Source organism: Pogona vitticeps, chromosome 2 (genome assembly GCF_051106095.1).
Source record: "Pogona vitticeps strain Pit_001003342236 chromosome 2, PviZW2.1, whole genome shotgun sequence".
Taxonomy (NCBI): Eukaryota; Metazoa; Chordata; class Lepidosauria; order Squamata; family Agamidae; genus Pogona; species Pogona vitticeps.
The window spans coordinates 232,641,581-232,657,021 of record NC_135784.1 but is presented as its reverse complement, the minus strand read 5'-3'; the positions used below and the strand labels follow the sequence as shown (position 1 = coordinate 232,657,021).

Below are 15,441 nucleotides of genomic sequence, written 5' to 3'. Positions count from 1 at the left end.
CCTTCAAGAAAAATTAGATGTGAATGTGATAAATATGCAACAGCTAAAGAAAAGATACTTGCACTGACCACAAATGCTATCCATACTGATCTGAACATTGCGATATCACACATATCATCATCATGTGCTGTTAGATCAATTCTGACTTATGGCAACTCCTGTCAGGGCCTTCTAGGTAGATAGAGTACAGTACTCAGAAGTAGTTTACCTTCCCTTCTTCTGGGGACATCCTGGGACCATACAGCCCTCCCAAGGCCACACAGGCTGGTTCTATTCACAGAAGGCCCAGTGGGGAATCAAACTCCCAACCTCTGGCTCCACAGCCAGATACCCAACTTACTGAACTATCCAGCCAGCTATCCCACACATACAGAGCCACAAAAACACCTTCCTTTTCCTAAGCACTTGTCCAGAACATTTACACAAAATATCTGCTGTAGACCATCAAAGGAACACTGCAGTGCATCCAGAAGTCACAACATTAGACACCAGATGTCTCACCCAAGTATTAACCACGCTGGAAACTTTTCATAAACTAAGAATACACCAACTTTAGAGGCATCCATTCCACACCTTAACAATGGAATCCCAGACAAGGTGTCCCCCATCCATGCCCCCACCTCCGTGGCTTCAAATGCCTAGTTTACAGCTGCCTCGAACCTCCTGGGCTGCTTGAGGCAGAGAAGGGAACAGGAAAGGACTGTAGGAAAAAGGGTGCTTGGGGTGGGGGGGAGGTGGGAAGCCACTTACTTACCCCAAACCAAGATGAGACCAAGGGGCCGGAATGCAGCAAGCGATCGCCTCTTCGCACGGGCATCTCTAAGGCTGGGAAGGGGTTGGGGAAAAAAGAACTTCAAGCGTCCCCCACCCCACCCCACCCCACCCGGGCTCCCGAGCTTAGAAACGCGGCGGGAAGAGTCGGCCAGCAGAAGAGTCGCTCTTCAGCCCTTCCCTCACGGCCTCAAACTCGGCAAGGCACTTCCCTGCTGCTCCCGAAAGTTTTCCCTTCCAGTTACTGGCATCCTCCCCAAACCGGTTCGTCTCGCCAGCCGCCGCCACCATGCAAGAGTCCCCGCAGCCGCTTCCTCTCAACCCAGGGCATCTACCTACTACTTCCAAAGCAACATTCCCATTCGCCGCGACCATTTTGGGGGGAAGAGGGGGGAGAGAGAAGCTTTCACATCACCACATGCATCTTCATGCCCATGCATCACACAGCCCCGCTGCCAGAAGAAAACGGGCGAAAACAAGCTCGACAGAACCGCGAAGCCGCAAAAGGCAAGCGAGAGGATGGCTGGCGGACGTTAGTACCGACCTGTTCCCTCCCCCCTTCTGGCCGGATTGGTTCGTTCCCGGTGGAACCCTGAGCGGCTCCCATTGCAACATCGCTCCTTCCCGCGGGGACGCCGGGCGGGAATTAATTGTTCGCTGCTTTACGCCTCACATGATGCGAGGGAGGAATGGCACCAACCACTCCGTGCCTCGCCTCGGACAACCCTTCCTCCTCCTTTTACACGCAGGGAGACCTGGTTCCCAGCGCGGGCGGGAGTTGGTGGGGGTGGGGTGGCGGGAAAGGCTGAAAGAAGTTTTGCAAAGTGGTTTCGCCCTGCTGGACGAAAGCAGATACCAGGCTCCAAAGAAACAGAACGGCATCGAATTGCAGAGGAAGAAGAACTTGATCAAAAGCAAAGGAAACGGTGGAACAACACGCGTTCTAACAACGGCGGTTTTGAAATTTACAAATACTGCCATACCAACAAAAACCAACCAAACAAACTTGTCTTAGCTCTCCTACCTATCTATTCACAAATAAGCCCCTTCAGCTTGTTATGAGCTGCAAAGCCGTTTTCAATTTAAGGCAAATCTTTTGAGTTTATATGGCCTCCAAAACGTCCCTGCTATTATTAACAGCCCTGGTTGATTCTTGCAAACTGGTGACCCATGTTAAGTCAGTCCACTTCAATTCTGTCTTCCTCTTTTCCTACTGTCTTCAACTTTTTCCCCAGTGAGTCTGGTCTGGCTGACTGGCCATCAAGTCGCATCCCAATTTATAGCGACCCTAATGAGGTTTTCAAAGTACAGAATGTAAGATATTTAAGGTGCGGTTTTGCCTGAGCCACTCCTCAGTAAGTTCCCAAGGCTGAGCCAAGGAATTAATTTGTTCTGGAGCTGATCTAGTGCCTAATTATTTGTCTCTCTGATGGTTCGTGTTTTCCTCAAACATCACATTTCAAACTGAGGGTTCCTCCCCTTTCAGCATTCATTGCCCAGCTTTCACATTATGTACAGTACTCAAGAACACCAGTTTTGGATGATCTTGGCTATGGTATGCAACTGTACATGCTTATGCTTGAGGCTATTTTCTCATACCTTCATAGATGCCCTTCTGAGTCTCAGTCTTATGATTTCTTGGCTGTAGTCTCCATTGGGACCGATTATTGTACCGATGTATAGTAAATCTTTTAACAATTTTGATTTCTTCATTGTCAAAATTAAGGTTATATAATTCTTTTGTAGTCATTCTTTTTGTCTTCATGCTGAACCGCAATCCTCCTGCGTTTGCTCTTCTTTTAATTGCATCAATATTTTTTTTCAGGTCTTTATACATTTTGGCAGGAATATTTGTTATTTGCATATCTTAAATTATTAAATTATCTCTACATTTATTTATTATGTTTCTTCTACCAATTTTCACTCCTCCATCATCTGAATCTAATCCAGCTTTTAATTCAACAGTTCTGTACATAAAGTGAACAGAAAGGGCAGTTAAAATGCACCCTTTTCTGACACCTTTGCCTGTTTGAAATCATTCTGTCACTCCATGTTCTGTCCTTGTCCAGAGAATAGATCACTCATCAGGAAAATCAAATGTTGTACACTTTTAGAACAATCCATAGATTTTCATGATCCACACAAATTCACTATAATCCCTAAAGCATAAACCAATTGTCTTCTGAAATTCTTCGCTACACTCACCAGGAAAAAAGGAATATTTGCAATGCAATTTCTAGAGCATCTTTTCTGTATCCACCTTGAATATCTGACATTTCTCACTTCATATACAGTAAAGATTTCTGTTGTAAAATCATGAACATCACTTTGCTTACATGGGAAATTAATACAACAGTTCTGTAAGGAGAGACCTGTAATCTTTGATATGTCCTTACTTTGGGATTGAAACAGTGGCAGACCTATATTTTTGGGGCCCTGAAGCCTAAATTGTTATGGGGGCCCTTTGCAACCAGCTATAAGATCTGGGTAACAACTGTTACCTTCTTCAGTGGAGTTGCTCCATGACAGATCACCACAACTTTTTTTCTAAATGTGGACTAAAATCACTTCTGGGGCCCCACTAGGATTAGGGGCCCTGAAGCTTAAACTTCTCTAGTTCCATAATAAATCCACCCCTGGATTGGAATGTATACTTAATGTTTCCAGTCTGTGGTCCATTGGTTTGTTTACCATATTTGCTGACATATTCTTGCTAGGATTTTGACAGATTCAGTCCCTATTGCTTGAAAGAGCTCAATGGGTATCCTATCTATCCCTGTTGATTTATTTTTTCCAAGTGGTTTTAGAGCAATTTTTACTTTTTTCCCTAAAATTGCAAGGTCTTTATCAAAAGATTCTTCTTTGAAGAAATTTGTCACTCTTGCATCTTTTCTGTATAGTTTTTCAGTATACTGTTTCTATCTTGTCCATGTTATTATGACTAGAAAGTGCACTGTTGATCTTCCAGCACTGTTAATCTAAATTTAACTTAATTTCCCTTTGATGTTTTCGATATTATGGAGACCTTTTCCTTTTCAATAGTCACCATCTACTTCTTTGTAATGAAATGCTCTCTTTGTAATGATTGTTATAATAGTTATTTTTGTCGCTATATGCAAATTTCTGAAAAGTTGAATTTAGGATTCTGAGTTGATTGCTGTTACCTTTTCTTCTCATCTGTTGTTAACAATTTTAACTGTTGTTAATATTCTGATCAGGTTTTTCTTCAAGAATGTTACAAAAATATATTGGTATTATATCGTTTTAAAGTTTTTCTCTTTTTTTGTAATAATAGTTATGATCTATCACAGTCTGCTTGTCTTTTTGTGAAAAAAAAATGCATGTTCTTGTGAAGGAGCGGAGTGTACAAGTGAGCCGTCCATAATAATACAGGCTATAGGAGGAGGAGGAGAAGAGACAAATAGGGAAAAATCAAAGGATGATGAGGTGACAGTTAAAACAGCAGCGGGAGAATTAAAATCAGAGGAAAAGGTGGGAAAGACGGAGGTTAGTCTAGCAGAGGAGATGAAAGAGGGAAAGTGGGCAGAGCAAGAAGTGACAGTTTGGGAGGAAGATATAAATGAGGAAGGGGTCCACTGGTTCAGTTCAGTGGTAGTGGAGTATGAGAGAAAGAGAGCTGAAGCATGTAAGAAGGCGTTTGAAAAGATAAGAACCCAAGGACTGATAAGAGACTTTCCTAACCTAAAAGTGGGCGGATTGCTGCCAGAACCTATGCCAGGAGAAACGAGACCCACATGCTATATGACGAAAGAATGAACTCTGATAGTTGCACCGCGTGAGCTTGAGCTGCAGAGAGAAGCAGAGATCGCGCACAACTGATTTTATGAGAAGCCTGACGAAAGAGGGTGGGTTAGGCACGCATGTTGTGGGACGATCTGCGCCCTACGGAGTATTCCTCCCCCAAGACTGGACTAAAGGAATGGCGTGGGGGGATTCCCCATTGAGTCCATGGGACTATGGCAAAAGTTTCAGTTCCATTAATTGTGGCTTGTTGCCAGAGTTAAGAGTTTTCGACCCCATAAGTAATGTGCTGGAGGAAGTAAGCACTAATAAAGATGAAGGTTTGAAAGTTATAAAAACGTCTCCATTGTTATTTCCCATTGAGAGTGAGGGGTTGCCCAAAAGGATGGAAGAACCCAATCACAGTTCTATTTCTAACGATATAGGCTATTTGATTTCTATATTAGCTACCTGGTGATAGCATACATGTGTATGTACAATCATCCATTTGTTTCCTTCCTCAAAGGATTGCTGGCTTCACAGAATTCAGCTAGTTGTTCTCTTGCTTCCTACCTAACTCAAAGGCCAAACTGTTTTACAGTATTAGGACAGCTTATACTTTCTAGTAATACACCTTTATTCACTTAATTGGCTATAAATTCCCAGTTTAAGCATGCTTTGGGCACAGCATGTGTGAAATTGCAGTGGAAGTTTAACGTCTGAAATAAGATCCATAACATAACGCTTAACAGGTTCAGGCAGAGTAAAGGCTGTGTGTTCAGACACGTGCAGCTATATGGGAAGAAATACAAAGGAATGGGAGCAGTGAGTAGCAGGCTCATACTGAGTGTTTTTAAAGGGAACCACAGTCTCAAAGCGAAGCAAACATTTTGTAGTGGGCTCAGAAAGGGCTTCAAATCCTCATCTCCTGCTTCTCAAAAAGGGAACTGAAGCCCATCCCCACCAGTGTTGTCAGTCCACACTGGCACAGTAAGTTACTGGAACCATCTTCCCCAACATGATGCCCTTTGGGTATATTAGACTACAGAGCTCACACTGGCCATGTCAGTTGGGGACCATGGAGTGTTTGGTCCAAAGCGTCTGAAGGACACTAATTTAGAGGCTGTTCAAATAAAAAGATGTCTGAAGCCAGAGATTGGAAAAGATGTGTGACGCTTAGCTCCATGGAAGGGGTCAATCTCTTCTTTGAAATGTGAGCAATGCCTGAAACATCAGGAGGAGGGAGGGGGGGCAGACACATTAAGATAATATTTCAAACCAAGAGAGACATTTTTCTTTCTTTCTAGCAAAATGTGTTTCTTCCCACAACAAAATACTCAGTATTTTCTCATAGTCCTTATAAATGCTACACTGCTATGTTCCACTGAAGTCTATGCAAACTTACTGTTTTATGTTAAACCAGTATATTACCACACGGAGTTTTCAGATAGCTGATTTATAAGGAATTGAGATTACAGTCACAAGAATGTTCTGGGAAAAGGAACAATTTATCACCAGTATAATGCACAGACAAATAGAACTGCTGGATAACTCAGTGGTTTAGGTATCTGGCTGGAGAGCCAGAGCTTCAGTCTCCTTGGCAGGGGCTGGACTCAGTGATCCATAGAGTCCCTTCCAGCTCTGCAGTTCTAAGATTATTATTAGAGATGGAGATATTCATAAACAAATACGAATATCCCCATCCCAGGTGCACCTAATGCAGGTCCAGCCCTCGGTACTGGCCCGTCCACTCATGCGTCACTGTGCCACCGGCCTCTCCCTCTTCTCTCCAATAGCAGAAATGGTGCCACCATCTCCTGGCTTGGCTGGCCACTCAGCAGCCGTGTAGAGAGAGTTGTCCTCCTGCCCCTGCCTAGAGTGGCCAGCTGAGCCAGAAGATGGCAGAGCTAGTTCTGCAATTGGCAAGAAGAGCGGGAAGCTGGCAACGTAGCAGTGTGTGAGTGGATGGGCCAGTTCCAAGGGCCAGACCTGCATTAGGTGCACCTGGGATGGGGATATTTGTATTCATAAACGAATATGAATATCCCCATCTCTTATTATTATTATTATAAATCAGTCTGATATTCTCTTAGACTCAGACCACATGAACACATGAAGTCGTGATGGTTAACTGCATGTTGTAACAACATAAGTAAAATTAGCTCAAGAGACAAGATGTCTACAGTGGAGGAATTCTTTCCAACAGGATGTCATCAGTTCCTGGACTTACCACTTTCTGTTACTGTTCCTCTCCTATGAGAGATTAGATGTCATCATGCATACATCAGCTGTAAACAATGATGTTGTGCTGCATCCAGCCCCAAGGTCCCAGCTCTTCTGCCAACAGATTCTCCTACTTAGTCCATTTCTATTCTCATTTTTCTCTTGAATGAGAATCTGTAATTTTCAGATTCTCATTGAAAGTTTCAGACAATCTGAAACTAACAATCTGAAACGTTCATTTCTCACTATGTGTCCAAATCATTCCAGCTTTTGATTCAGCTACAGTCCAAAGGCTGCTGGATAGCTCAGTGAGTAAAGTAAAGTATCTGGCTATGAAGCCACAGGTTGGGAGTTGAGTTCTCCAAGTGCATCCCAGAAGAGCTAACCTGTATAAGCCATAGACAGGTTGCAAAGTCCCAGGATGCCTCCAGAAGGGTATACCAAACTACTTCTGACTGCTCTGTACCTAGAAAACCTTGGAAAGAGTTGCTATGAGTCAGAATTTACTTGATCGCACACAATTATTATTATTATTATTATTATTATTATTATTATTATTATTATTATTATTATTATTATTATTATTATTATTATTATTATTATTATTATTATTATTATTATTATTATTATTATTATTATTATTATTATTATATAGTCCAAAGGCCACACCCCACTAGTTAGATACCATTAGAGTTATGGTATATAAAAATGTACTTTTTACAATTTCTTAAAAGTGAAGTTATTGTTAATTTAAAATAAAAATAAACGGAACAATACCAGTTGCTGGCTTGTGTCTCAAAATATGTTGCTTTCCCATCATTCTTTATCACCTCAGCACTTACAAGACAGTGGCATGAAGTGCAACACAAACCAGGACTTCAGGACGCTCCTCCCGCATTCAATGAAGCAATGCCCTTATAACTACAATGTAACAATTATGGTAGCAATTACAAGTAACTGTTTTAATTACTTATTTCCAAGTAATTATTTATAGGAAAAAGTACATGTGATGGCCTAGCCCAACCATTCTGCTGGTACATTTGAAGGGAGCCACCGATTCATCTGTTCATGTTGTATCCTTGATTGAACACAGCCAATGGCTTTCTGTGTTTTTCAGCAGGGATGTTGGCAAGTCTTTGAGTTTGAATCCCAAGTCCAAGTCTTTGGTACCAAGTCCCAAGACCTACGGTAAGTCCGAGTCTCTATTAAAAATAAGCTTTCCCTCCCCCCAGAAAAAAAGGGAGGGAACAGGTGGGTTCCAAGTCACAAGTTGAGTCTAAGTCACTGAAAAAAATACCCCAAGTCAAGTCACTGGTGCAACTTAAGTCCGACTTGACAGTGAGTCCCACAACTACAGTCTGCACCCCTGTTTGTCAGGAGCCCCTGGAACCTGAGAGGAGCTCCTAAAAGGGCCATAGGTTTTTTTTAAAAGGTTGAAAATGACTGGCCTAGCCAATCACTTGGTAGGAAAAAACAAACCAGGGCCATGAGTGCAAAGATGCAAAAAGACTGAGAATCACACGGGACCTGCATTCAATTTATTCAATGAGCACCCTATCAAACTGTTGCAGGTAAAAAAAATAGCAGTTTTATATGGTGCACCATTCAGGCTGCTGAATGGAACCTCTTGTCATTGTTGTAAATAAAGATGAGAGAAGCTAAGATCAATGGCACGTGGGACAGAGGCAACAGACTCCATCAGGGCTTCTCAAAGCAGTGTTTTGTTTTAATTGCAAAGCTATGCACCATTTTAGTCACAAGGCTACATGTCACTTCAGCTGCAAATTGCCAAGGCACAAATCACCACTTCAATTATCAGCCCCAACTTCCCCCAACTTGGTACCTACAACTCCTGTTAATCCCAGTCAGGATGGCTAATTTGGAGAATAATTCCACTGGAATTTCCATTAAGCAATTGTTTTATGATCCAGATTTTTTTAAAGTTGCAAAACAAATCACATGTTTTTTTTAATAATTTCAGTTACAACTGACATCACACTTCTGTCTTTGATCAGAGCCTGAGTCAACACGAGGAAGAAAAACAATTGCTACTATAATTAGGTCTCTCGTTTCACAACATACTGTTTTCCCTCTGCCACAGCAATGTGTGTGTTTCAATTTTGGACAACTGCAGAGCTGAAGAATGTACAGTATAATTACAAATACAATCAGGCAATAAAATGGTGTTTTTAGCAGCCACCTCATTCAGGTTGTGTAATCTGCGCCCTAAATTTTTCTCCCTAAAAGTAAAGTTCACCTTTTTACAGAGAAGGAAATCAATTATTATCTTAGTCATAATCTCTCTGTATCATTTATTGTCTCCTCAGTATAGAAGCTATCATCCACACACCAAAATGTTCTCACTCTATACTCCCAAGACTACTCATAAAAAAATGCTGTTGTTTAGTTATTAAGTCGTGTCTGACTCTTCGCGACCCCATGGACCAGAGCATGCCAGGCCCTCCTGTCTTCCACTGCCTCCCGGAGTTGGATCAAATTCATGTTGGTAGTTTTAATGATACTGTCCAACCATCTTGTCCTCTGTCGTCCCCTTCTCCTCTTGCCTTCACACTTTCCCAACATCAGGGTCTTTTCCAGGGAGTCTTCCAAGAGATGGCCAAAGTATTGGAGCCTCAGCTTCAAGATCTCTCCTTCCAGTGAGCACTCAGGGTTGATTTCCTTCAGAATGGATAAGTTTGTTCTCCTTGCAGTCTAGGGGACTCTCAAGAGTCTTCTCCAGCACCACAATTCAAAAGCATCAATTCTTTGGCAGTCAGCCTTCTTTATGGTCCAGCTATCACTTCCATGCATCACTACTGGAAAAACCTTAGCTTTGACTATGTGGACCTTTGTTGGCAAGGTGATGTCTCTGTTTTTTAAGATGCTGTCTAGGTTTGTCATCGCTTTCATGCAAAATAATACAGTCCAACTGAAGACTTAATGCAAAGCTGTCCTTATGAACCAATTGTGCTATATAATAATGTGCTCATCCTGAATTTTTAGAAGGGGAATGCACATTTGTCAGTGTGGTCCTGGACCACAGAAACTACAAATACTGAGATTTGGTATTTTAAGCACTTCCTCGCCTTCCTCATGGGTTCAGGAGCATCCTGGCAAGTGACTCAGTAGAAGTGGGGTCGCAACACCAGCAAACATTCAGCCTGGCTGTCTTCATTACATCATAACAGAGAAACATCTCCAGTTTGGTATTGCATACTTGACTGCCAAGACTTAAACCTTCTGAATGGAAAATTTGGTCTTAAGGAGAAAGTGGATTCCCTGTGACTACCTTATTTTTAACAAGATTTCTTCAAATAAGTGTCCCTTAGTAATCAGATTTTCAAATTAAGCCTGTTTGCCTTGTAAGCATACTAAAGTAAGGAGAATTACATTCTGTGGTAAACAAAAATGTCTATTGAACTACTTAAAGGAGCACATCTTTCGAATTTACACTAAGTGTATTGTCTAGTTTGACCCCAAAGGTGATCCTACTCTCAAGGATGACTACACAAATCTACTGTCATGCTAAAAGCTTTTTTTTTAGTCTATCTCTCTGAATTAAACTCCCAATGCATTCTACATGAATTACACAAAATCTGCAGTGCAAGTTAAAACAACAACAAAAAGTTATTTTATTTTAGTAAGCAATGCTGTTAGTTAGCTTCAAAAGCAAGCAACAGCTCAACACGAAAGATATATGGTTTTTTGGCATCCATCAGGACTTCCTGTTTAGTTGATTTGGCTGAGAACAAAGCCCATTAATTAATAATGTTATCTCACCTAAATGTTTGGTTATTTTAAAATCATCTGATTTATTTTGCAAAAACTCAAAGCAGCTTTACCAAAAGAGACAACAACAGGGAGGTTGGCAAGTCTTTGGAACTGAGCCCAAAGTCTGAGTCTTTGGTACCAAGTCCCGAGTCCTTCTTAAAAATAAGCTTTTTCCCCTCCGCAAAAAAAGGGGGAGGGTGAGTGGGTTCCAAGTTGTGAGTCAAGTCCAAGTCATCGGGGGGGGGGGACCTAAGTTGAGTCCAAGTTGCAACCTGAGTCCCGTGACTCAAGCCGCCATTCCTGACATTTGCACCTCACAACATGTCGTTTGCTGAAATTGGGTAATGTTAACCCACAGTTAAGGCTGAGCAGAGGAAGGAGTAGGCAATGTATCTGCTCAGTCTGCAAAGCAGAGGTATTGCAGTGATTCACCCATACATTTACAAAATGAGTTAAGTTTTTAAAAAATCCCATGAACAAACTTTTGTTTCAAGGTTATGTTTTCTTACTTACTTTGTACAACTCATTTGCTGCATTTCTGCTTAACAGCTCCCCACTGTTAGTGACATTTATGTGACATTACGTTCTTTGGCTTTTATGAGCTCTCTTGCTATCCTGTCACTTGCAGTCAAGCTCCCAGTTCTCTTATTTTATCACAATAAGCAGGGTTTCTAAGGTCACAAGTAAACTAAGCAGAACTCTTCCAAACAAAAAAAAACGTCCTGTTCCCACAGACATTTTCAAATTGATGAAAAGTGTCGGCTCTCCATGAGAAAAAGCACCGCTTATAATGAACCAATATCTACTGGAACGGGAGGGACAGTTTTATTTTGTGTTTTCAGCAATCATCAAGACCAGTCAACAGCATTTGCCACAGGGACTCTGCTAAAAGCAACTTCACTGCAGCCAGCAATTCTCCAGCCCACTAGGATGTCTGGAAATGTCCACCAGCAGAATGAGAACTATAATATCATCTCTCCACATTTTTAAGAACTGATTGGAGGATGGGGGGATGCATGCAAAAAGAGCTGCAATACAATGGCTCTCCTATACATGATGAACACTTCCAAATCATCCAGGAGAGAGGATCAGCTACCAAGGAAAGACTATTTCACGATAGCACCTTTATGTAGAACATTATTCATCATAGTTCAGGCTAGGGTATTATATCTCTGGCACACAACCAAATTCATCTCCTGATGTTCATGCTCGGGCAGGCAGGAGTGCGTGCACACATGAGCGTCTCCCTTTGGCCCTCAAAAATGTGAAGTATATATGATGTGGCCCCCCCACTGAAAAGTTTGGAGACCCCTGCTCTAAACCATAGTTAAGACTAATTAAATTAAGATTTAAGGCTAATAAGAGACTTTAAAACTCCCTCCCATAGCAGGCTAGCCTGGCCCCATCTTTGCTGTCATTCTGCAAGCAGGAGAAGATCTTTTTCTTCAGGCAATCTTTCCCTGAGTGGATGGCTGCCAAGTGGGGTTGTTTAATGGATTGTTATACCTTACTTCTTTGAATGTGTTTTGCTGTTCCTTATGTTTTTCAGTATGATATTTGCTTGATCCTTTTTTGCACATATATACTCACTATTGTTAGCTTTAATATTATCTTTTAATGTTATAAGCTGCCTTGGGTCCTTTTAAAGGAGAAAGGTGGGGTAAAAGTATTTTAAATAAATAAATAAAGGTGCACCTGGAAACTTCACCATCAGGTATGATCTGATGATAGTGGCCTTTCAGATTTTTCTGACCTATCTGCAGGACAGAGAGCAAACTTAAGAAAGAAAGAAAGAAAGAAAGAAAGAGAAAGAAAGAAAGAAAGAAAGAAAGAAAAGAAAGAAAGAAAGAAAGAAAGAAAGAAAGAAAGAAAGAAAGAAAGAAAGAAAGAAAGAAAGAAAGAAAGAAAGAAAGAAAGAAAGAAAGAAAGAAAGAAAGAAAGAAAGAAAGAAAGAAAGAAACAGATATGTCTGAACTCTTTGGAACACGTTGCCCTAGCAGACAGATCTCAGAGTGCCAATCTCTACTCCCAGAAAATAGCAGAAGGCCATTTTGTTTCATAATGTCAATGAGAACTTCACTTGAGTATGAGTTTATAGAAGTCATACTGCATAGATTTATATACAGTACACTGTAAGGAACAAGTAGGAAACTTGCAGCTTTCTGGATGTTGTGTTGCAGTTTGATTTGTCAACTGCCTTACAATGCCCCTGAATTCTGAATTTTGAAGACTACAGCTTGTACAGAAAGGAGATAGAGCACATTCTGTAACCAAGTTAGATTTAAATTTGTCACAGTCGAAATAGTATAAAATTCTATGCTACGTCGTTTTGGACTATTGGCTGAAGAACAATCATAAAGGTATTATAACAAGTACCTGGTGAGGATGGCCTCGTTTCAGTACTCTCAGTCTATATCTGGTGATTCGTCTTGGGCTTGAGTTATAGCTGTATTCCCAATCCCACTCACAAGGAGATGGCGGTATTGTCGGTGGTTCCCTAAATTAAATTAAATTACATTACATTAAACTGTGACAAGGTTAGTACAATCCAACTAATATAAAAATGTTTTTGCAATAATTTATGAATTGTTAACTGTCACATGCAAGACAACGAACAGTTATACATAGCAAATTGCATGGAAAACATAAATACATTTGACAGAATCTAAACAAGGCTTCTTGTTATCACTGGAGATTCATACCAAGAAATCTGTTTTGTTTTTTTTTAACAGAAGTCTGGTACAGAGTAAAAATGCAAAATGGACCTTTAGAAACACAGTGTTTGGCTTCTCAGCACAATGTCTTCATAGTAACGGACTGAAAAAAAGGGGGGGGGAATGCTTTCTTTTTCTTTAGAAGGTTCCAGCCAGCAGTGGCAACAGTCAACCTAATTTTAGAAATGAACATATGGTGGAGGAAAAAAAAATAAACATAGGAAGAATTTTCTAGTCACCAACACGGAAGAAAATAGGCTGAAATTCATGTGCATTTTTGTGTAAATCTGCCTTAGAGACCACTTGTGCATCACCAGAAAGAAGATACATACATATTTTCATTAATATGACACATACTAATTTATTTATTTATTTATTTATTTAATTTATATGCCGCCCACTCTACCCAAAGGTCTCTGTACATACTAATGTACAGGTGCAAGTTTAGAAATACTGTAATTACTATAGCTTTGATTGAAATACAATGCATCTAACTATAATGGGGTGGACTGATCAGTGTGCTTGCACTAAAATATTTTGTTGCCTGAGGAAGGGGAGAAAATGGTGCTCTCACCCATCAGGTGAGATGTCAGGGTGCAGTTGTACTCAACACGAGGTAGCTATTTTGACATGTACATCTGAAAATCCCACAAGCAACTCCCCCAATTAATGGTAGTAAAAATACAAGAGCAACAAATTAGAAATGTGCTCACTGTTCACGATAGTAAAATAGCAGGTGATTCTCCCAATCAGCTGGCATTAAATTATGGCCCTTAATTAAATTCTAAGGCTGATAGCTCAGCATATGTTCTCTCTGGAGCTTTAGAGGATTCTCTCCCCACCTGTCCATCCACTTATTACACATGGTACCATTGAGAGGATAACTGTACACTCAATTTCTCAATTGTTTTATTTACTTTTCAGAATTAATCTCTTTTTACATTCACATTGCAAAACTAGCTTTCAAGGGAAATGACTCACCATGTGAATGCATTTTCACACCAAAACATGCTGAAAGAGTGTTTGGGACTACTACCATTCTGTATACAGTGGTGCCTCGACTTACAAACTTAATTGGTTCTGGAACTCTGATCGTAACTCGAAATGGTCATAAGTCAAAGCACCATTTCCCATAGGAATGCATTGAAATGCAATTAATCCATTCCAGCCGAAGGAAAAATCACCAAAACCAAAAGAAAACCACACTGCAACACCCATTGGAAACACAATTAATCCGTTCCGGCCAAAGGGGGGGCGGAAGCAAACAAACCATGCAAGACCCTTCAGAAATGCAAAAAAAGCAAAGCAAAAAGCAAACAAACCATGCAAGACCCATCGGAAATGTGATTAATCCATTCCGGTGGAAGGAAAAGAAAAAAAAGCAAACGAACAGTGCATGACCCATCGGAAATGCAAAAGCAGTGTTTTCTCTCAGTGGTAGAATCTATAATTGTAATTGCTAAAAAAACAGGTAGAAAACCAACAGGTAAAATTTGTCCTGACTGGCTGTTAATATAGAAAAGTTGCATTTCTTCTGTTTTTATTTGAGCCTCATGAAATTTCTCATGTAGTTGCACAAGGAGCATTAGGAGAAAAGGGGGAGCAGTAATGTGAGGGTTCGATGTGATGATCTCGGGATTCCTCCTTTTCCCCAATAACTTCACCAGACACCATTTGCATTTATTTTTGGAATGACAAATAAACCACTGTCTTGAACTGACATGTAGTCCCTTTCTCTTTCCTCCAACGTAGTGGGAATGGGCTTCCAATCTTTAGAAGATTGGAAAAAATTGGAATTCGATGGTGCTGGCGGCTCTGCTAGTGACCATTCCTTCATCGACAATCCCATCTGTACAGGCAACAGGGGCACAGACGCGTCTTGAAGGAAATCCTCCCACTTGGGATATCCCCCAAGTTCCAGCGTCTCCCAGGACTTCTCCAGTCTACCATCTTCACCATCTCCCACGCTCACCATTCATTCCTCTCTCTTCTCTCTTGTTCTACTCTTTCTCTTTCTTCCTTTAACTTCTTCTTCCACTCCCTAGCTTCTGCTTCTTCCCAGTAAGATGGTCCGGGAGGAATCACCGCCCTTCTCCTGTGGTCTACCTCCTCCCTAGGCACCTTCAGTCTCCCCCACTTCTAGATACAAGGATCTTGCACCCAGATCCATTCCCAACCTGGAGATAATGTGTCTCCTCTCTCTACTTCCTTTTCCCACCTC

General features: G+C 41.1%; 1 protein-coding gene across 5 annotated transcripts in view; it reads right to left on the bottom strand.

The window, feature by feature from the left end:
- Positions 1-15,441, bottom strand: part of TJP2 (tight junction protein 2) — a 103,000-nt gene that overhangs the window by 67,151 nt on the left and 20,408 nt on the right. For 2 of the 5 annotated variants that reach the window (XM_072992183.2, XM_078385064.1), the window contains exon 2: positions 12,883-13,003. Coding sequence is in view for 3 of the 5 variants with exons in the window: in XM_078385064.1 (XP_078241190.1) it covers positions 12,883-13,003 (121 nt within the window). In the remaining 2 variants the exon portion in view is untranslated. Of the gene's footprint in view, positions 1-754; positions 826-1,315; positions 1,474-12,882; positions 13,004-13,271; positions 13,318-15,441 lie in introns of those variants that run through there. The other 3 variants (XM_078385065.1, XM_072992181.2, XM_072992182.2) reach the window with 3 other exon arrangements.